Source organism: Eucyclogobius newberryi, unplaced genomic scaffold (genome assembly GCF_026437365.1).
Source record: "Eucyclogobius newberryi isolate DKJ021-1_F unplaced genomic scaffold, fEucNew1.0.hap1 SCAF_11, whole genome shotgun sequence".
NCBI classification, from domain to species: Eukaryota; Metazoa; Chordata; class Actinopteri; order Gobiiformes; family Gobiidae; genus Eucyclogobius; species Eucyclogobius newberryi.
This window is the reverse complement of record NW_027315735.1, coordinates 30,082,349-30,104,488: the sequence shown is the minus strand read 5'-3', so window position 1 is coordinate 30,104,488 and position 22,140 is coordinate 30,082,349. Positions and strand designations below refer to the sequence as shown.

At 42.7% G+C, this 22,140-nt stretch overlaps 1 protein-coding gene across 2 annotated transcripts in view; it reads right to left on the bottom strand.

Moving 5' to 3' along the window:
- Nucleotides 1-766: 766 nt before the first annotated feature.
- Nucleotides 767-22,140, bottom strand: part of tenm1 (teneurin transmembrane protein 1) — a 398,797-nt gene continuing 377,423 nt past the window's right edge. For both annotated transcript variants that reach the window (XM_072439861.1, XM_072439862.1), the window contains 7 exons: nt 20,360-20,604; nt 17,476-17,618; nt 11,348-11,559; nt 9,458-9,759; nt 6,112-6,818; nt 3,822-3,964; nt 767-2,342 (listed from right to left, as the gene is read on the bottom strand). In XM_072439861.1, coding sequence (XP_072295962.1) covers nt 1,587-2,342; nt 3,822-3,964; nt 6,112-6,818; nt 9,458-9,759; nt 11,348-11,559; nt 17,476-17,618; nt 20,360-20,604 — 2,508 coding nt within the window. In that variant the 3' untranslated portion in view covers nt 767-1,586. The remainder of the gene's footprint in view (nt 2,343-3,821; nt 3,965-6,111; nt 6,819-9,457; nt 9,760-11,347; nt 11,560-17,475; nt 17,619-20,359; nt 20,605-22,140) is intronic.

Genomic DNA, 22,140 nt, shown 5'->3' with positions numbered 1-22,140 from the left:
TGCACGATTCGCGGGGTGGATCAGATGGAGGAAGTGAACGCGCAAAAAATAATAAATACATGCAGGGGGGAAAAAGGGAGACGTTTCACCTGCCAGCGCGTCAGAACATATGCAACGCGCGGCTTTGTCATGCGGGCGCCCGGCAGACGAGCGCCGAACAATTAATGGCGGGCAGATGGCTTCAGCGCGGGAGGAGGGGGAGGAACCAGACAGACGGACACGGAGGTGGATTAGGCTTAGCAAGAGGGAAGATCAACGGAAAAGTAAACAAAATCCAAAACTTGACGCTTTCTGGTTCAAACTTTTTTTTTTGGGGGGGGTAGGGAATGTCTCTGCCTTGGAAGTGGTTCACACGCCGCCCGATTTGATTGGCGTTTACTAATGAGCGAGGACAAGCTGGAGCACGCGGCGCGGGCCAACTCGCGGTCCCGCCCCCTCGGCGCCCGGACGCCCACTCGCCGAGCCTCAGCTGTCGGAGCCGCTCACGCTCGCCTTTTTCCAAACCCTTCTTCTGCAAAAAAAAGAAAAAACACACACACACAGGTTTCCCCCGTGCACAAGTCCGTTTTAACGATGGCGATGGGTAACGAGGTTTTTTTTTTTTTTGTCGAACACGAGCGAGAACAAAGAAACAAATGGTGACTTGCAGAAGAGGGAAATAATAAGCGATGCTGCTGCTGCTGCTGCTGCTGCTGCTGCTGCTGCTGCTGCTGCTGCTGCTGCTGCTGCTGCTGCTGCTGTGGAAGTCCAATGAATGCAATCCGGCAATTCACACATAATAACTTTAATCAGCATTGTAGTTCAATAAAGTCAGATTTTCAGCGAGAATATTTACTATAGAGCCATGTATAATTCTTTGCAAAAAATGTAACTTGTTTTTCTATTGATTAACAATACTGACACTTACTTATGAACAACAGAAGTCCCAGTTTGGAGCACTTTTTTCATCGTGAGAAAGCACAGGCTATGTACATTCTTGATTTGATTTCGAACACACTCGTACAAACTACTGTAGGAGTAGGACCCCGGAGAGCGCCGCGGGGGTCGTTCTCGTTGTATTCTTCTCTTGAGGGGGAGAGATAGAGTCAGACAAGGCCGCTTCTCTTACACAATATGTAAACGACGGGATATCGTCCGGAGGTAAACCACGTAGGAACTCAAAATGGCAACCCGAGAAGTCTTGGGTATAGGATTTGTCCGCACAGGTGATCCTACAAAAAGTTCATCTCTACAGTTTTGCTGATAAAGAGTGTTGAAACGGCGAAGAAACATAAAAGTCAGCAAGTCAATTCTTGTCGGGTCTAGGATGCTGGGAAATACAAAAAAGCAAAGCAACAGCCAAACCACACAGCTTGTGCCACTGTTAGAAATTGGAGAAACTAGACGATAATAATAAAATACCATCATTTTGTCACAATTAAAGGCATTTGGAAATAATTTTTTCCTTAGATCTCTCTCTCTCTCTCGCTCTCTCCGCTGCTTCTTCCGTCTCGCCGTCATTTTCGATACAGTATAGAAACAGTAGAACAAATCAGAGTAGAGTATAAACAGGCAGTCTTTGGTGGGGCGGGGGTGCGGTGTCTCTGTTACCTGCCCCCCACCTCGCTTAGAGTCATGAAGTGGACGTTGGCGGCGCAGTCGGAGAGCTCGGGCTGCTGCTCGACGGGGAGCGAGTAGTAACCGTCGTATCCCGGGACGCGGCCCGTGGAGAGGAGCTGCTGCTTCTCCGCGTCGCTCCAGGCTCGGGTGCCCGTGTCGCCCTGCTCCAGCCGCCGCCGCTCCCTGTCCCACGCCCCGTCCACCGCCCGCCGGCGCGCCTCCTCGCGCACCCGCGCCCACTCCTCCTCCTCCGAGCCGCCGTAGCGCACGCACAGGCACAGCGCCCCCTGCTGCAGAGTGATGTCGGCAAAGCGTCGAGTCCTGCCGTTCACGTTGGCGCTCATTTGGGAGACGCTCACGTTGACGCCGCCCTCCAGGACGCGCCCGCCCACGCCCAGGCCGAGCGCCAAGTCGTCCTCGATGGGGCGCGATTGGAGGAAGTGGTGCGTGTCGCAGCCCTGCACCGTGAAACTCAAGCCGCTCAGGTGGACGGCGCCGTTCAGGATGGCCGCCACTCGCCTGCTGTCCTCGCTGGCCACGCCGATGACCTCGGCGCTGACTCTGCCGTGCGACACGGCGAAGCGGATGGAGGGGCCGAGGAGGGAGGGTCTGGAGGCAAAGGGGGGCGGGCGTGGCGGTCTGTGGCAGGTGGATCCGACAGGCTCAGAGACCAGAGGCAGACGCTGCAGAGAGATGAAGCTCCTCAGCTGACGACGCAGCTCACACTGGATCCCCAACACCACCTGCAGCAGAAGGAACGTTATTTAGTCTTCATTTAGTCATTTCAGCTGAAGTCTGAAGCTCTGTGACTCAACTTAGACCTTCATCCGAGCTTTGTTTTCACACAACTTCTGGGAGAGTGCTGGGCTTGTTTTTATTGCCTCTTGGCGTCTTTCCACCAAAAATCAACTGTGGCCATTTTCATTTGTGCAATTATGCTCTCTTTTCAAATCTAAGAACCAATAATGAGATTTTTGTTGCTGCAGAGATGATATAACCAAGCAGAACAATTTCTTCCCTTATATTGTTTACAGAGCCAGGGTACATCGCAGCAGTGACATTTTCTAAACTTAGACAACATATTTGAGTTAATCGCTGTTTCACAAAGAACATCAAATCTGTTGGTTCTGAGGTTCACAGTTCAGGTTTAACAGGAGAGTGTGAAAACTTTTCTATGATAAGCAACAACAATTACAAGGTAAAGAAGCTGAAAACACTATTTTTGCTTATATTTCTTTAGTTATATTACATCCTTGCCAAGTGCGATAAAAAGGTCATTTTGAACTGCGTAATGTCTCACTATCTTATTCTAATTATCTTAAAAATCTTGTTTCATAAAAAAAAAAGCAGATTTGGATTTTTCAGCTTTCAATTTGTGATGAATGATTTCCAAATATTTGATGATTTTTAGTCAATTTGAAATGGGGTTGGTTAGTAACACAACAAACAGTAAATAAGAAGTAAATATGCAAGTGTGTCGGAACCTGAAAGAGACATTTTCTGAGTTTCTGTGTTGTTGTCAAGTCGTAAACACAATACGTTACAGTTTATGTGCAGTAACAGCTCAAATCTAATAATGTAAACTGGGAAAGTGCTCAAATCAACCAAAAAGCGGATGCAAATAAGTTAGTATCATGTTTTTTAAAATGTATTTTGCCTTTATTATGAATTTTGCTGTCACTAATGATCGTATGTCAAACTTTCTCCCAGTGCAGCGTACAGCCATGTTGTATTGGATTTATCTGTTGAACTCGGAGTTCTGAAATGTTGCCCGAGTTTCCAAATTTTCTGGACTATAAGTCGCATCGAAGTATAAGTCGCACCAGCCAAAATTCATAACAGAGAAGAAAAGAACATAATATAAGTCGCACTGGAATTTGAAATGCGGTTGCAAGTGTGAAAAAAAAAAAATAATAATATCACATATAAGTCGCTCCAGAGTATAAGTACATAAGTATAAATATAAGTATAAGTCGCACCCCGGCCAAAACTATGAAAAAATGTGTGACTTTGTCCGGAAAATACGATTTTCCAGTTTAATTTACATGTCGGAACTCGGAAAAACTGGAACGGAGCATAAGTCCCAGTAAATATTGTTTTTAAAAAGCTCCGGCGGATAAACATACAAATCAGTGACCACAAGGGTGAAAGAAAGACAAACAAACAAAAGAATCAGACGTGTAAAGTCTCACTGACTATTCGCCGTTGGGTTTACGTCTCACCTTCGTCGTGTCCCAGTCCTGAGTCTTGGTCTGAGTCTTCATGAGTTCATACGTCTGCTCCATACTGGCCACCTCGGGCCTGGGGAAACCCGGGACCACGTTATGAAGCTGGAACCCAAACAGCTGGAGCCAACTCCCAATGTCTGGACACACAAGAGAGAGGAGAGCGGGATACAGTTAGAGCGCGGCGGCGTGTACTCTGTGAAGTAAACAGCAGTCATAAGGCCGTCCAAACAACACCTAGTGCAGGAAATCACACAATATATGAGCGTAATACGTCGCGGTGGCAGCTCGCTCGGCTGTTTCTGTGACAAACATATTTTCTCTCCTCGCAATAAACCATTCCGCTGCAGGGGGAAGTGGCGGGCCAAATGAAAGTTGCATAAAAAAGCGAATGACATATGTACACCGCGCTCTATTCTTTCGACTGATTCTCTGTTCGCGTGCGGCAATCCCAGACTGCCTCCGTCGCTCGCTCGCTCGCTTTCTCCGATGATAGGATGTGTTCGTGACAGGCCCGGGGACAAAACGCAGCCATCTTTGTGTAAAATAATGATCAGAGGTGTAGCTGTCCCGCGCGCGTTTGGTGCTGTTTGCCTCTCATCTCACCTGAGCTGGCCTGTTCGCCGGAGTTTGGCAGATGTTTCCGTGTGTGGCTGCGCGTGTGACAGACGTTGCAGAGGTGTGAAACTACGCTCCGTCGTACAGTAGTGACAGTATGTGATATATTATTTCTGTTACGTGGGAAAAGTCTCGCTTCAGCGCATTGTCATTTCCAAAGGTGATCTATTTAAAAGTCATTCAACCGCGAGAGATCGTATGAATGTGAACGTGTGGAGGTGACGGATGGGATATTTGAGCGTGTTGTTTAACGAAAGGAATATTCATTTTCGATTAGGGCAAAAGTATAAATGTTGGTCGGCAGTGGGATTGTTAAAATGGTGAAAATAAAAACTGGATGCTGGTTTGAGCACGTATCAAGTAAAAAGAAATGGAATAAAAATCAATTAAACAGGATGAAGTTAGTTTTAGAAGGATCTTAAGCTTTATCAGAACTAGTATAAAGACCATGTGGTAACAGTAATGTATAAGTATTATTTTGCGCTAACATTTTTTATTTTTTACATAATTTTTTTATATAATATTTTTGAGATTTTAGATTTGTGACAAAACTACTCTTTGGGAGATCATTGGTGGTAAGGGATCATCTCAAAATGGGTTGAAGCTGAAAAGACATACTAAAAAGACAGTACTAATAAAAGACAGACAGATATTTTTCGTCTTGGGGGGTTGAACCTACATTTTGTCTTTTTGTTGCTTTGAAGCTTCAATACATCGTTGTGGCAGTCATTGTTTTGAAATGCTAAAAAACTGCAACGAGCATTAGGCCAACATTAGGCGGCGAGTGCGTGCGCGGAGTACGCGGGTGCGTGTGAGGGGCGGGTGCGTGCGCGGGTGCTACGGGGAACGCAGAGGGGAGCACGGTGCGCCGTGGCCGGCGCAAGGGGCGGGGCGGGCGTCGCCAACACGGCTGGTGCAGAAAAGTTGGAAAAACTTTTTTGCTGCGCAGAAAATAAGACATTATGCTCTAGTAACGTGCTACGCACTGCCCGGAAGAAGGAAACAAAACAAACCCGCATGAGGTTTCGGCCAATCACAGAAGACGTGAGATTCTCACTGAGACAAAAGCGCGTGTTCTGCTTCTGACATTCTGACATCATGTCTAAGGTTTAAACACAGGGAATTGACAATTACAGGTTTTGACAAGAAACATGAGTTTCTCACTCTCTCATCCTCTTGAGACTATCTCAATGTGGTCATCTCACAGTTTGGGTTGAATGGGATGTGCAGTAGGGCCCCCAGGGCCCGTGGACCATGTGGATTGAGTAAACAAACATGCGACAGGTGACATTATTTGGAGAGTTCATAACTTCTACATACAAACATACCAAAGGATGTTCAGGGATGTTCACTAGAGGTGAGCAGGGTCTATCAAGCTACTATCGTTTTATCAACGCGTAAAATTTTATGTGAAGCCAGTCTTAAGTCTTTTGGGGAAGTCTTTTCAGCTTCAACTCATTTTGAGATGATCCCTAATAGGAAGAACCTTTTCATTTATTTTCAAAATAAGATTCCTTATAAAAAACATTTGTGTTTTATACAACACATATAGATAAATTACTAGTGCTTATGATGCGTTATAAATAAAAAGCTTTCTTAAAATATAATGTTATGCTATAATAGTAAATGTGATAAATACATTGAAAAACATTTTGAAGCTTTAACTCACCTGTCGTAAACTGTGTCACTTCCTCTACTCTCCCCACGGGGCAGTTGTTCTTGAAAGCGTACAGGTTAAACGGCTTGGGCTCTTTGCTAAGCTCCGCCCACAGCTCGTGATTGGGCGAGGTCCACCGTCCCGCCAGCGTGTCGTAGTCCCGCCTCCCCAGGTGCACCAGCCGCGTCGAGGGATCGTACAGCCCTCCGTGGAAGCCGACGAGGAGCTGGAAGTCCGGATTGGTGTCCTGGTAGACCTCTCCGTACGGCGTGTACAGGATTTCTTTGACCAGTCGGCCTTTGCTGGAAAACACGGCTCTGGGGCTGCCGGTGCTGTCGCAGGCCACGTAGTACTCCTCCCCGCTGCTCAGCTCCATGGCGATGAGCTGCCCTTGGAGGTCGTAATACAGCGACGTGATCAGGTTACTGCTGTGGTTGAACAAATGCGTCACGCGGGTGGGCTGCGACAGGTCGGCGTAGAAGAACTGCAGCTTTTGCCCCTCGCTGGACTTGGTGGCCACCCGGCGGCCCAGGCCGTCGTAGCGGTACCAGACGGTGCGCTCGCTGACCCGGTTGTAGACGCGGGTCAGGAGGCCGTTGGAGTTGTAGTCGAAGAGGTCGTTGGCCCGCTGGCGCAGGAAGCCGTCCTCGTCCACGCTGTACTGGAGCTCGCCCAGGTGAGTGATGCGGTCGCGCTGGTCGTAGCGGAGCGGAGTCAGTCTGGAAGAGGAAAAAACAGTAACGCTAACTATTACAAATGACAAAACGTTAATTTCACGCTCATGTCTTGTTTGAAGAGGGGATGGTCTTCTAACGACCCATTCAAGAGCAGGCATTGGTGTAGAAAAAGGTCAAGGGATACATGAACTAGGAATAGAAAACTGAACAAATAGAATATCAGTTTAAAACCATTTAGCTCAAATTGACTACTAAGGCAGGGCAAGATGAGTCTTTGAAACTCGACAAAAGTGTACAGGGGAAAAGAGTTCTGGATGATCCTAAGCTGACTGGAGGAACAATGAACTGCTCCTCATCTGCCTGGATGAACTCTCCATACACTAGATGAACCACCCTCTCTCCTCCTGAGGCTTCTGGCTCCACAGTCTCTATCTGCAAATGGAAGCTCGTCAGTCCTGGACAATCTGCAGCCTGTGCGTCCGTGGGAGCAGGATCTCTCCTTCAGTGTGGTTCACCTCCAGGTTTCTACATTTTGTGTTGTTTGTGGGACGCTCTGGGACGCTCTGGGACGCTCTGGGACGCTCTGGGACGCTCTGGGACACTCTGGGACACTCTGGAACGCTTTGGGACGCTCTGGGATGCTCTGGGACGCTCTGGGATGCTCTGGGACGCTCTGGGACACTCTGAGACGCTCTGGGACACTCTGGGATGCTCTGAGACGCTCTGGGACGCTCTGGGACACTTTGGGATGCTCTGAGACGCTCTGGGACGCTCTGGGACACTCTGAGACGCTCTGGGACACTCTGGGACGCTCTGGGACGCTCTGGGACGGTTATACATTTGCCCTAATTCCTGTAAACATTGTTTAATCAGATTGTTTTATTGTTTGATTCTCTAACCTTCTGTTGGTTGAATCAACAATTCTGGCAAAGGACAAAAATAAATACAATTGAATTAAAGGCAACAAGTAAAATATGTATTTATGTTACTGGTTCCATATTAAACTTGTGTGCTGGGTTGGGGTTATTCAAATCGTTCACCTTTTTAAATCTAATCTATAATATAAAATCAGTTCTTTCTCTGGTGAAATCCAATTTGATCAAAACTCATTGAACTAGACAAACCATGTCATGTAACGAGGCCGTGTTTATGCATTGTTTTGTTTCTTTAATCACCCCCCCCCCCAAAAAAAATCCCCTCTAACACAAATAAGTCGTAAACTAGGTAAAACTATCACAACAAAAAGCTTTATTTGGAGGAAATTCATATTTTAACATTCGTACCACTCCAATGCCGTGATTGAAATGCAGAAAATACAAAATTCTATGTTAATGAGTGGAAATGGCAAACTCACGGCGTCCTTACAACTTGGTAGAGGACAAACAAAAGGCTGTGGACTTTATCTTGGCTTAGGAACATCCACAGAGAGCAGAGCGGATCCACGTCCAGTCTGTTTTTAGGCCCAGAGTGTTTACATGTTGGCCACATTTACCGAGGCGGGTCAAGGGCAGGGTGGCTTTTCAAAATAAGATCAGCTCAATGTGTTGTGCCAAAAATACCTTCGAGTGGCTGTCCATGTAGTCGTAGTAGTTTCCCCAGTTCAGAGATATTGTAAAAGCAGCACGTCGGGTCAAAATGAGACCAATGTGTGCTGCGTGCTTCCAAATATGAATATGTTGTTAGATTTATTTAGACAGCATAACTCTGCTTTGGTCTGTAAAAAGCGCTTATAAACTCATTGCGTGTTTGCTGACGCAAACACGTTCAAAACAAACTAGCTCACATTTTTATACAGTAAAAAAAAGCTAATTTTCTGCCTGACAACCATTAAATTAAACCTCACACAACCTTAACACACTCTAAACTTACTAAATGTAGTCGACAAACCTATTTCTAATATCACTAGTGCTCAAACTATATGATGTATGATCATTTTATTGCCATTTAATCCACCTCTGCCCATTGAATTCAACTGTACATGACCTAAGCATTTGAAAAGAATTTTGATTAGACGAGAATATACCGTATTTTCCGGACAATAAGTCGCACCTTTTTTCATAGTTTTGGCCGGGGTGCGTCTTATGCTTATATTTATACTTATATACTTATACTCTGGAACGCCTTTACAACAAACACTGTTAGCCCTGAACATGTGTGTACTGACATACCCATGTGCAATACTGACTTAATCATGTGCAATACTGTCATATTCATGTGCAATCAGGTGCAATATTCTCCGTCCTCTGTCCAACTGCTGTAAATAAGAGTGTTACTAGTGTTACTATATTTTTTTTTACTTTTTATGGAGAATATTTTTCTATAAGAGCTTTTATAAGAACGTTTCTATTAGGAGGTTTTTATTTTAAGTGTTCTATAAGTTATCTGTTCTTTGTTGTTTACTTCTGTACCTACTTTGTGTTGCAACACTGGAATTTCCCCATTGTGGGACAAATAAAGGTTTATCTTATCTTATATGTGATATTATTAGTCATTTTCACACTTGCAACCGCATTTCATACTCCAGTGCAACTTATATATGTCTTTTTCTTCTCTATTATGCACTTTTTGGCTTATACTCCGGTGCGACTTATAGTCTGTTATTTTTCCTGCAGTGGTGCGAGGTAACAGTTCATTCGGACACATGTCGCGGTTCAAAGCGGGACACGTTTCAGTGGCTTTACCGTGCGCTGGTGCCGTGGCTGAGCAGGTTGATGTTCCCGTTGAGGTCGTAGCTGTACCTCCACTGCGGCCGCTCGTTCACGGACGCGCTCTGGAGCTGGCTGTCGGCGTCGTATTCGTACGTGTAGCGCGTCACGTTGCTGTCCACGCCCACTCGGATGTCACAGGTGGTGGTGCGCCCCGCCGAGTCGTACTGAATGGTCATCCAGTAGGCGATGGACTTCAGGATCTCGTACTGCACCTCCACCACCTGACCGTACGAGTTGAAGACTTTGGTGTGCTTCATGAGGTGCGTGGTGATGACCTGGAAACAATTTGTAAAACGGAATTGTTATTTAGTTGTGCCAAGACAAATGGAAATGTGTTGATCATTGAGTGAAGAGACAAGTTGAACAACTCAAAATATAACTTAAATCATTGTACATAAAAAAGAAAAGAAAGTGCAGTCAAATGTGTCTGTTTTTAAGGGAATTTGTAGTTTTATGGTGATTTTTGCTGAAGATAAACATTTAAGTCAGTTTAATATGTTCAGAATATGAGGAAGTACATAATCGACCCAAATGATGAAATTATTATATAATTTCATCATTTGGGACACAAACGATCTACTTTTGAGTTAAGTTTGGATCTATAAACAGCCCACAGCTTTATTAACTTTTGCAATAGAAAAACAAAATACATTTTAAACAAAAAACTTTCAGTGATTCAGGGCCATATTTGTTCACACTTGGAAAAAGCAAATTTTTCTGGTCCTAATTAAGGAGAAACACCACCTCTTCCAAAACCGTTGCTGAGGCAAAAGGGTAAATTGGACTCACACATTGGTCTTTCATTTGTAAACGCACGCTGCTTTGGGACTTTGGTTCTTATGTGGTTGTTTTACATGTGTGAGTTTGGCTGACTCAAAAATTACATTTTTTCAGAAAAAACAACAACAACTTACTAAATTTGACAAATTTTGACTGCTTGCTGTTTCAGAGGCTGATTCCATTTAACTTTGGCCTTCCTGTGTCTAACATTCTATCGATACTATCTATATACCATCTATACCAGGGGTGTCCAAACCTTTTTCACCAAGGGCCGCATTTTGAAACTTAAACAGGGCAGAGGGCCACAAACAACTTGACAAAGTCGAATTTGTTGAATGACAAAGTAAATCATTTGAAATTTTACATTTGACGTGATTGCGATGAGCCTCCACACCTTTAAGTAGACTTGGAACATTAATATTAGGTTAGTATAACACAATTATACCCAATTTCACAGTAAAAAGTACTACTTTTTGTTGGTTGGGCCGACATAGCAGGAAGCTGGAGGGCCGACAAAAATTGGTTTGAGGGCCGCATTTGGCCCCCGGGCCCTAGTTTGGACATGCCTGATCTATACTATCTATACTATCACTCGGCCTACAATACACTGACCCTTATTCAGATGACATAATATTCAAACAATTTATGTATTGCATAATGATCGGCACTTTATGATCTGCTACAGTGTAATCTCAGTGTGCATGTATTGTGTTTTTAATTAAGTGCTTTTTAATAGTCTATATTTTTATTTATTTATAGGAGATCTTCTACTGAAAGTGTTTTTCAGACTTCCTATAAGTGATCTGTTCTTCTGTATCTACCTCTGTATCTTCCTGCGTTGCACCAATGAAATTTCCCCATTTGGGACAATAAAGGATTATCTTATCTTATCTTAGTTTTATCATTCTTATCAGGTTCAGACCATAGAAAATAGTACTGAAAATGGCAAAACCTCAACTTTCTCAACAATTTGCCTAAACTAACAGAGTTACAACTGTGTAGTACAGTAGCGTATCAAAAATGTCAAACCTTATAACCCTTTACGGTGCTTCATAACACCTGCACACGCGGCTTTTCTCGTACCTGGTTGAGATCATAGAAGATGACGCTGAACTTCCCGAACTGCTCGACTCTCCCGGACACGTCCACGTATCGGTACAGGTCGATGGGCAGCGGCGTCTCGTTGATCACGGCCTGCATGCTGGTCACTCGGAAGTTGTTGTAGCTGTAGTCGAAGCGCGCGTTCACCAAACCCTCCTCGCTGAAACGGAAAATCTGGCGACTCGTCAAGGGACCTGTGACGGGAGGATAGTGACGTGTTAGGGAACGTGCACAAAGTTACACAAACCGGAGCAAGTACATAATATACGTTAGAGTTATGCTATACCATTTTGTTTGCAATCATTTTTGTACTACAACTTCTGTTATTACTACTACTACTGCTGCTGTGCATCTGCAACTACATTCTATACTATACTAGTTTGAAGTATCGATACTACAAAAATAAACAGGACAAATTTAGACACTTTCTGAAGTTTTAGAATATATGGTATTTTTATGGTAACATAAAGGAAGTACAGTATTTTCCGGACTATAAGTTGCACCTTTTTTTTATAGTTTTGGTCGGGGTGCGACTTATACTTATATTTATACTTATATACTTATACTCCAGTGCAACTTATATGCTTTTTTCTTCTCTATTATGCATTTTTTGGCTGATGCGACTTATACTCCAGTGCGACTTACAGTCCGGAAAATACGGTACTATTATTTTGTGTTTGTGTATTTGACTTGGTGTGTAACTTTTCTGGAGGAGCTTGGCCACCTGCTTGTCTCCATGGAGATGCTCTTGCCTTGAATGTTCCACAATCAGGCATTAAATACATTTAGTCATCTCACACAGGTTAGATATGCTTACTGCAATTTACAAATATGTCCAATAGTAAGTAATGCATGTATTCCTTGCTGATAGTATTACCACATTGACTACTACTAATACTTCAATCCTCACCACTTTACAACATCAACAATATTACTTCTTTAAAACTAGACCTTATTTTGTTGTTTTGCTACACGTTTTCCTCAGTAAATCAGGCGCACTTTGATGTATGGGTAAAATAAAAACACAGCCATTCTTCCAAAACGCATAAACTCCCATTAAAGTTTGCCGTGGAAACTTTTCTTGCATCTGCATTTGGCGCACAGCCTCACAGTTGGTTATCGCCGCTCCTATATGAGCCCCGCTAATTAATTCAAATCAGGGTCTAATTCGACATCATTAACAAAGACACACGCGGCGCGATCCATTCCGCCTTAACTACGCCACACCTCTATGGCATTTCACCGGTGACCTTTCACACCCAGAGATAATTTGATCCAAAGACAATATCCACGACGGGCCCGAGCGCCACTTAATGTCAGCACGCCAAGTTTAACAACGCCATTCATCACGTCTGCTGCCGGAGATGCCGCCGAATACTGCCATATATGGGGAAATTTCGCTTTTAATCGTTATTTACAGCGAGAAATGAGGAGAGAAATGAGCTCAATATAGGTGATTCTGAAACTACAAGAACACGTACAAGCATTTGGGTCTTAACACATTAAAGCGAGACTAAACTAGACCAAAAACCAGGGTTAAAAGTCCTGAAATGTGACTAACATTGGTACGAATTGGCATGAATGAAGACTAAACAGGGAAAAGTTTAACCATCTGCCTTAAAATAGACTCAAAAGCAAGAAAGTAAAGCAGGATTTAAGTGGGAATAAAGTGGACTGAAGCAGATCCAAACAGTAAGTAAACTTTACTACTGGGCTAATAAGACTTTAATCTAAATAATTGAATCTAAAGACAATATCCACAATGGGCTGGTGAGCGCCTTAAACCCAGGACATCACCATCCATCAACCTTTGGCGTTACCTGAACCCCGCACAGCCTCTGTTTGCAGAACGGGCTCTCTACTTAATGAAACGGCATAATGGAGCTATTGGAGGTGACTCCAATTGCAGTTAAAATGACTAAACGCGGACCTCCGAAGACGTCGAGAGCGCGGGATAGGCGTCGCATCTTCTAGTTCTATTTTCGGGGGAATGTTGGTTATAAACTACCGGGGAAAACGGCACAGACTTGGGGAGAGGTGCAGCTTCTTCTTCTTCTTCTTTTTTTTCTTTTTCGCTCGCCCCCAGGGAACGCGCAGTCTGTTCATCTCGCTCCCCCAACTGTCACTTCCTCAAGCTGTCATTGTTACTTTTCCCTCCTCTAACTCCGCACTGTAAAAGCCCCAAAGTGCAGCTTACTACTGGAATGAAAAAAGTTTGTTTCCATTTTTCGCTAAAGCTATCATTTCATTTATTTAACCGGCACTTTGCTTTTCGCACCAACTTCTTCCCGCACTTTTTGGTTTCATGTCTCATTTTTCATCTATTTTGCACAATGTAAGGAAATATTTGGACTTCCAAGAACCGACAAACCTAAACCAGGTCGAAAAAAACGGTCTAAACTGAGGCTCAATCTGGTTTAAAACGGGACTACACTATTGCTACTAGTTCTAAACAAAGATTAAATAAAAAGGAAGACAAGTCATGGATGAAATTGACTCTAAATTCAGCAAATATTTGAACGGCAGAGGAATCCACTCAGCACCTGAAGGAGCTCGACACAGATGACTCGTTCCGGTGATCAAACCTTTAACCTTGGTGTGAGTAGAAACTAGTTACTGGTCTCTGCACACGCTGTTTTGAGCGAGCCAATCCCAGTCTTTACGCCAGATGAGAATGTGCCAAGAATTTCAATCAAATCTTCAGGGTTTAGCTTCTTTTTTTTTTTTTTAATCGAGTGGTCTGCAGCTAATAGCGTGAGAAATAGATGCATTTTTGTGTTTAAAGGCACTGGTTTGTGAGTATGTTTGTATTACGTTTATGAAATTAAGACCGGAAGACATATTTCATTGTTTTTAATACATTCTAGAACTAAATATTTAAAATAAGGAGTATTTATGTAATTTTGGGTATATTTCCACAGTCTTAAAGTAAGATTGGCTATAGAACAACCATCAAATATCTTAATTTACTTGTAATAAGAACAAAAATGTGCAAATTTTTGTTTAAAAAAGTCAAAATACACTCTCAAATCAAGACAAAAAAAAGTTTTAATTGTGATCGATCAAGATGACGGGAAAAAAAAGGTGATAATTTGTTTTGCCATTTGGCTCGAGCCTTAGATGAGCCACACCCTGGACAAAGGTTCGTCAATAACAAGGCTAACTTTTACAGTGTATCCTGAACTGTTCTTTATACAACCCCCGGCGCCTCACTCCTCGCCTCACTCCCTCGCCTCACTCCCTCGCCTTCGTCTCGGGGGACAATTACCACTATCTCCAACCCACTCCACGGCTGTTTGTTCGGCTGAAATGAGATCAGTTAAAGGGGAAGGTGAGACTCTATTCACGGCGAGGGCAAAGCGATAAACGCGTACGTGCGCTCTCCTCCCGCGTCACGTGATCGACGCCGAACCAATCGCGAGTTGGCTCCAAAGAGCGAAGCCGTCCGGGCGACCCAGAACGACCTAAGAATTACTGGAAGACGGGGCCAAGTGCGTGGACTGTGTTGGTACACCGCTACAGCTAAAGGACCGTCCAAATCAACATAATGTGGCTAATGGCGCCATTTGCGTAGTCCACTGTGTCGCCGGCTAATTTTCCATACGCGATGTAGAATAATAGTCACATTATTGCGGCCGTAATTGACATCCTCAGGTCAAAGCCATCAACACTGAGTCGGCCTATTATATGTTAGCACACAAGCACATAATATGAGTAGCACAGCAATTAAATTTTCCATTTTCTGCTGCTTTGCCAAGGCCTTTAATAAGCTATTCAGAAGATCATTGGTTCATTAAACAGACTGTAGCTCACATATTATGTATTGTATGGTTCATCTTTGTTTGATTGTAGATACAGATGTGGAAAAATATAGTTGTTTTCCTCAAATTGAGAATATATATAGGGACATTTCAGCACTACTGTTGAGCATTGTTGCTAATTCCATTAAATAAAATTCACTCATTTATACAGTATATACAAAAATAAGTAATAATAACAACAGCAAAACAAGTTATTCTAAGTAAGGGGTGATATGATGTTCATTTGTTATATGATTGACCTCTTCGTGACATCTTTAACTGTGCAAACTAAACGATATTCGAGTTCTGCTTCCACTCCATCATTAGTGTTTTCAATTACAACATGAACTTCAACAGTAATTCACTTGCTATTGAATATCAAATGACGGTAGCCCATTTAGCTCTAGCGACTAATAACAGCGAGCATAAAGGCACATTAATGCATCTTTTGAAACCGCACAGTAAGCCGTTTAAACCTCGTATTACGCCGATGAAGGAAGTCAAGGTTTCGCCGGGGCCCCCTGAGCTACAAGAACAATATGTGGCCAGTGACGGAACTGTATTGAGCTTTGGGAATAGGAAGCTCTTATGTAAATACACACAAAACACGGCGTAAAATATGCACGCCTTCGCCTTCGCCACCGCAGTCGCATTCGTATATATATATATGTTTGTGGTTGTTGACTTTGATCCGAGTCTGGTGGCGGAGGAGGAGATGAGCCGAGCACAGGAGGTGGTCTGGAGTTTACTGCTGCGGTAGACCACACGCACTGCGAGCGCTCAGCCTCTTCACACACGCCTATCTGACGCGAGACGGTTACACATCCAGCAACGTCTTCGTTTTGGTTGTGTTTTCTTTCTAGGCCTGGATTGATGGCCGGTATGGCGTAATCTACATGATTACGCCATACCGGCCATCACGCCCCTTTTTGTTTGAAAAGGGGGCCCAAATTACAGTTTTAATAAGGCATTTTAATGGTCTTAAGTCGTTTATTGTCCTTAGTCATTAGACTACAGAGAAGAAAAGCATGTTGGAATATAATGGAGTTTTTGTTAGGGATAAAAGTCAAAATACGACTAGTGCCTCTGACAGATGGGACTCATTGAACTAAAATGCAGTTAAGATTGATATATTTTTAATTTAGCAAAAAATTATGAAAAGGTTAATTTGAGGTTTATGATGTCATTTTCTGTTTGTAATTGATGACATCACACTAGGAAATTGCCCAACAAACACTGGGTAAAAACTCATCTAATGTCACTTTGTTTTGATACATACAAGTACTTATGTCAATAGGGTCAAAAAAGTTGTTACTTTGTGCAAATTATGCATAAACTTTGACTGGAATGAGCATCACTAGTGTGATGTCACTTCCTGTCATTTTCTACAGATTTTTCAACATTTTCTCCATAAATACTTACCGATACGTGTACAAATACATACATAAATACACCAAATAAAGTCAAAATCACACAGTTTAAGCTTTCATGAGCTGGTGCTTGTTCTGTCCAGTGGTGGATGAAGTACTCAATTTTGTTACTCATGTAAAAGTACAGATACAGGAGCAAAAATAATGTACTCATGTAAACATATAAAAGTACTTAATGTAATTATTTCTGAGAACTACAGTATTAAAGCATCAAATTGTAATAAACTATAAGTAATTCTGTTGATTTTGGTCATTATAGGCAACTTTCTGAGTTATTTTTCTCTCTTTTTGTCTGTTTGTTTGCTCATAGGAAACTAAAACAAATGCTGTCAAGACGTCTACATGAACGTGCAAAAAGACAAACCCCTCAGCCATTTCAGCCGGTCTAAAACCTTAAGAAAATACACTTTTCATTTTCAGTTCAGTTAAAAAATGTAGTGGAAAGTACAGACACCTGTTGTGAAATGTAGTGAGGTAAAAGTAAAAAGTATGCAGTGTAAAATCTACCTAAGTAAAGTACAGAGACCTAAAAAGTTGACTTAAATACAGTACTTTTACTTTTGTGCTTTGATACTTTCCACCACTGGTTCTCCCTGATTCCAAGCACCGTCCTTAAGCTAAAGCGGCTGAAGTCACAGTAAACTGAGGCGTGCGGCGTCTTTCCAGCCTCTTTCCAGCCACTTTCCAGCCTCTTTCCGGCCTCTTTCCGGTCTCTTTCCAGCCTCTTTCCAGCCTCTTTCCGGCCTCTTTCCGGTCTCTTTCCAGCCTCTTTCCAGCCACTTTCCAGCCTCTTTCCGGCCTCTTTCCGGTCTCTTTCCAGCCTCTTTCCGGCCTCTTTCCGGTCTCTTTCCGGCCTCTTTCTCCTCAGATGGAGACGTACCTGTCTGCCTGTAGCGGATGGAGCTGATGAAGCCGCTGTGAGTCAGATGAATCGTCTTAATCGTCCCCGAAGCTTCGTCATAAGTGAAGGTCGCCAAAGAGGAGTCATAAACCACCTCTGATAACCGCGCCGCCGCCGTGTACCTTCAAAAGACAGACAAATATGTAAGACTAATTGAAAGTGAAAAGAACAGCTATAAAATGAAATAAATATGTCGTACAGTACACTTGTGTTTTACCACGAGAAGCATACAGTCGTGTTGATTAAGCAAAACAGATATATTGATTTAGTTTAGTTCAGGCAATAAAATGTGCTAATTTTGTTTACTATAATATCTATAATACATTTGATCAAAAGTAGGGGTGGGCGATATTGACAAAAATGTACATATCAAAGTAGCATAACAATAGTCAAGACAATATTGTGTCAATCCAACAAAAAATATATATCAAAACATGTCTATAAATGTATTGGTTGAGGTTTGATTTTCAGGCAAATGTTAAATGAATCACAACAGGTCAAACATATCAACTCTTGCCTAATATTTGAAAGTTTATAACACAACTTGTTATTTTTTATTTAAAATCAGCTCTTTTTGTGCTCTTTTTTAACCATAAAGAAATACTACATACATACTACATATATATATATATATATATACTACATATAGTCACAACCTTATCTAAATTCCAATACACCGCCCACTCCTGTGCCTTCTTTTCCTTCTTGTTCAGTTTTTTATCAGTCGACAAAAATATAATAGAATAGGTCTTAATATAAGTCATCAAACATAATACACGGCTGACCAAATTAACACCGCTCGCTCGGAGCCATTTAGTCGTCGCACAGTTCCATATTTCATCCGCATTAGCTGGGCTCGCGCTTCGGCGGTTATGGCTTTTCATACGGTGAAAATGAACACATCCATTATACTGTCCCCGCTGGAGGCTACGGGTATTAAAAGCGGCTTAAATGCTGAAATCTTCTCCTCGCCTGTATCTGTCCTCCAGCTCTCGTCACAATCAAGTCGCGGCGGTGTGTGATCGCTAAAAACTTTGACCTTTTAATCAGCCTCCTCGTTAGGCCAATCACAGCCATTTGTACGGACGGCCGGGTGTGTGCGCGGCGCTTTGTGTCAGTTCAACAGATGTAAGAGGCGTCTGAATATTCAGCCGTCATGCGCTTTAATTACAGCACCTTCGTCAAGCCAATCAGGGCGGTGTTTTATCACGCTCGAGCTGCGCGGCCGAGATACCTGCGATCCAATGGACAACAGTGGGTGTCTTTACAGTTACTTGAGCAAATCTCTAACGCAGTTGTTCTTGGAGTTGACACTACACTTTTAATCCAAACGCGAGTAATATATTTTAGAGTGTAAAAGAGCGTAAAAACTTTGTGTTGACAATATTAAAGCGGACATATTGTGCAAAATGAGCTTTAATCCTTGTTACAGTGTTGTTTCTTCATCGTTACTTTACTCAGTTCAAGTACTCAGAAAATGCCAATTTCACCTACCCCCTATCACTGTATATATGTGATTATTTGAACAATTAAGACTCTGAATGACACATGTTTGGTTCTTGAATGTCACATAGCCACGTTTCAGAAATAGAAAGGTGTAAATGACAATCTGCTGCTCGTTACAGTGAAATGTCACTATGAAGAGGCGGGGCTTATCAGATCTGCAGGTTTGAACAGGAAGTCCGTGGACCTGGTTTTATTACTAAGCCGTTCTAGCTCAAAATTGCCATTTACAATGAACAAAATTTAAAATTATGATCTACTTCTTCAACTAGTACCTGAAAAAAGCACAATAAATACATGAATATCTCCTTTAAGCAATGTCAACATGTGTGTCTGTTGCACTGCTCCCACATACTTGGTGATTTTGGATATTATTTAATGTTTTGTCCGACTTCAAACGATGAATCACTATTAAATTACTTGGGACACCTACTTTTTTTTATGTCGATTTATCTTCCGTACACGCTACAACAACCCACGTACAAATGGAACTTGTGAAACCTCCACCATTATCTATTCATAGTTGAGTGGTGGGGTGTAGTGTGGTTCACAATTAAACGGATGGAAACATGTTGGTCTGCGCTTCTTTTCCATTGTGACAGCGGCACCGATTTGTTGCCAACAGAAGGAACACATTGAGCAATAGAAAATATTTCGATCAGGCGTTCGACCACGTACGCAAAGGTCATCAATTCCCTGCGCCGACCACTGCAGAAAGTCGCGTCAATGGGCAAGGCATTTCCGCCCACTGCTGGCGTGTGTGTGAACGTGCGAGGCAGTGATTGGTGGTGGTTAAAGGGCCAGATGGCACAGACGGTTACTACCTCAGGGCAGCTGTGGAGGGTTAATTAATAATGCCCAAAGTTGTAAAGTGACTTTGGGCATTGGGAAAAGCGCTATAAGACCGACGCCTTTATTATACTCATTTCCAATGTAACGACAGCTCATTATCTGTCAGTGATGGGAAGAATACTTTGAGCGTGTGCGTAGTTACAGAATACTGAACACCTTAATTGTACTTTGTAACATATTCCGTCAGTGTTTTGCATTCTGAATATCTAAAGACTTTGAGTTGCTTTAAATTACAGCATAAAAACGCAACCGGACTAAAACAGCTGTATTTTTTCAATTTTTCTCTCATTTAAGAAGGAAATATTGCACATGCACCCGCCACAAGAGTGTTTTTTCTCACTAAAACCATCCAGTTTAAAGCCTCATTTGTGTGATCAAATACTGTAAGCAACTGTATTCAGGAATGACTCAAAATTAGTATTCAGTTACTTCCCAACGCTGTTAATAACGCCGTCTAAAAGTCTGGATTAAAAACCTGCTCAAAGAATAAAACAGAGCCCCTGCAGACCTGTAGATGACGCTGCGGCCCGTTCCCAGGTACTGCGTCCGGAGCAGGCGTCCATCCAGCGTGTAGTCCTGGAGGAAGGAGGCCTGGCTGTCCGGAGGGGTGTAGATGTTTCGGTAGTAGCCCACGGAGAGCAGCGACTGCAGGCTGTGCCTCACCATACTGGGCATGGTCACCGCCAGCAGCCGATCCGTTTGGTCGTACTCGAAGACGTACCTGCGCTGACTGTGCAGCAGCAGCATGATGGACTGAGGGGCAAAGGAGGCAAGGTTTAGGAACAGACCTTTGGGTTATTCTTACACAAATTTGTACAAGGTGAAACAGGCTTTGCGGATTCCAAAGTGTCTTTACGGTGGATAAACAGTGTCTGAGTTCAGGTAAAGGTAATCCACACTGTTGTGCAGAGAAAGAAAGCTAAAGGCTACAGTGTTGTTGTTTTTTTGGCCATAATACATGCGTTCGCACATCCGGGAACTTGTACAGTAGCAACCGAGTCCAACGTTTTGAAAGGGGCACAACAGCACGTCTACTACATACGAAATCCAGGAAATATGAGGTCAAAATGCCATAAACCTGCGTTCTGTAAGGACTTTGCTCTGTTGACAGCTTTGTCGTGTACCTTAGTTTGCCGTTATCGTCTAAAGAATCAAAGTATTCGTAGCTCATTATGCCGTAGAAAAGGATGCAGTCGTGTTGGTTTATATATCGCGTGCCCCTTTAAAAATGGCCGCTTTGGGGAAGTCCCGGATGTACGACGTCACCGCGAACGCACGTATTCATCACTCCTTATCCGTTTCTTGGCTTTACAATGACTCAATCCACACAATGTTCTGGTTCTCAACACTGTTTTCACTTAAGCTCCCTCCATTTTATAGCTATTGTTTCCAAAAAATAACCATAACATACAAAACAAAATGTAATGCGAGAGAAACACAAGTTGCATTGCATAAGGTCAATGTCATTTTAATTTGGTTTTAAGCCTTATCTTAGACCGAGCCCGTGTACCACATTTGAGAAACAGCGTGTTGCACTAGGTATTACTATTGCTAAGACTGCGCCCCTGCCTTGCTATATGACTCATGTTACCCACACCAGAGTAACCGCAGATGTTTTACTATGTAGTTTACACGGTTCTTACCACCACCAGGGCAATAAAATGTCATGTGACGTTACATGAAGTTGTGTTAATAGCAGAATAGATATTAAAGTATATTCGTTGCCCCCATGACAGGTGTTTTCTTTTATTGTTTGAATGAAAGATGCAGCCAATAACATGCAGGGAATTCTGTCTTGTGACTGACTAATCTTTGAAAACGATACAAACTTGAGCGTAGATTCAGAGCTTATGAAAATGTTCCATTAGACTTTGAACACAGGTAATACATTGTGTCTCAGCTCTCCATATGCTCTGATATGACTGCATTAATAATACATGTACAATTTGAATATATCCCTGGAAAGTAATATCCAATACACTTCATTAATACAAATTCTGTCTGTACTTTAATTAAAAGCGGAAATTGTAAGGGGCATTCTCATTAGCATGCCACATTCATATTTTAAGACTGAGCGTACAGTGTAATTTCTCTTTCTGTTTTTGTGCTTCAAACCACTTTCAGGAAGCCAGTGGTTTTCCTGAAAGCTTGAGTTAAAACTTATATATAACATGTTATAACATCGATGAACGCTCCATTTTAGGCACGGTTCAGTTGACAAATACAGTAAATGTAAGATCATATTTCACTGGAATAAGAGAACGTAACTTTTTTTTCCCTTCTACTTTT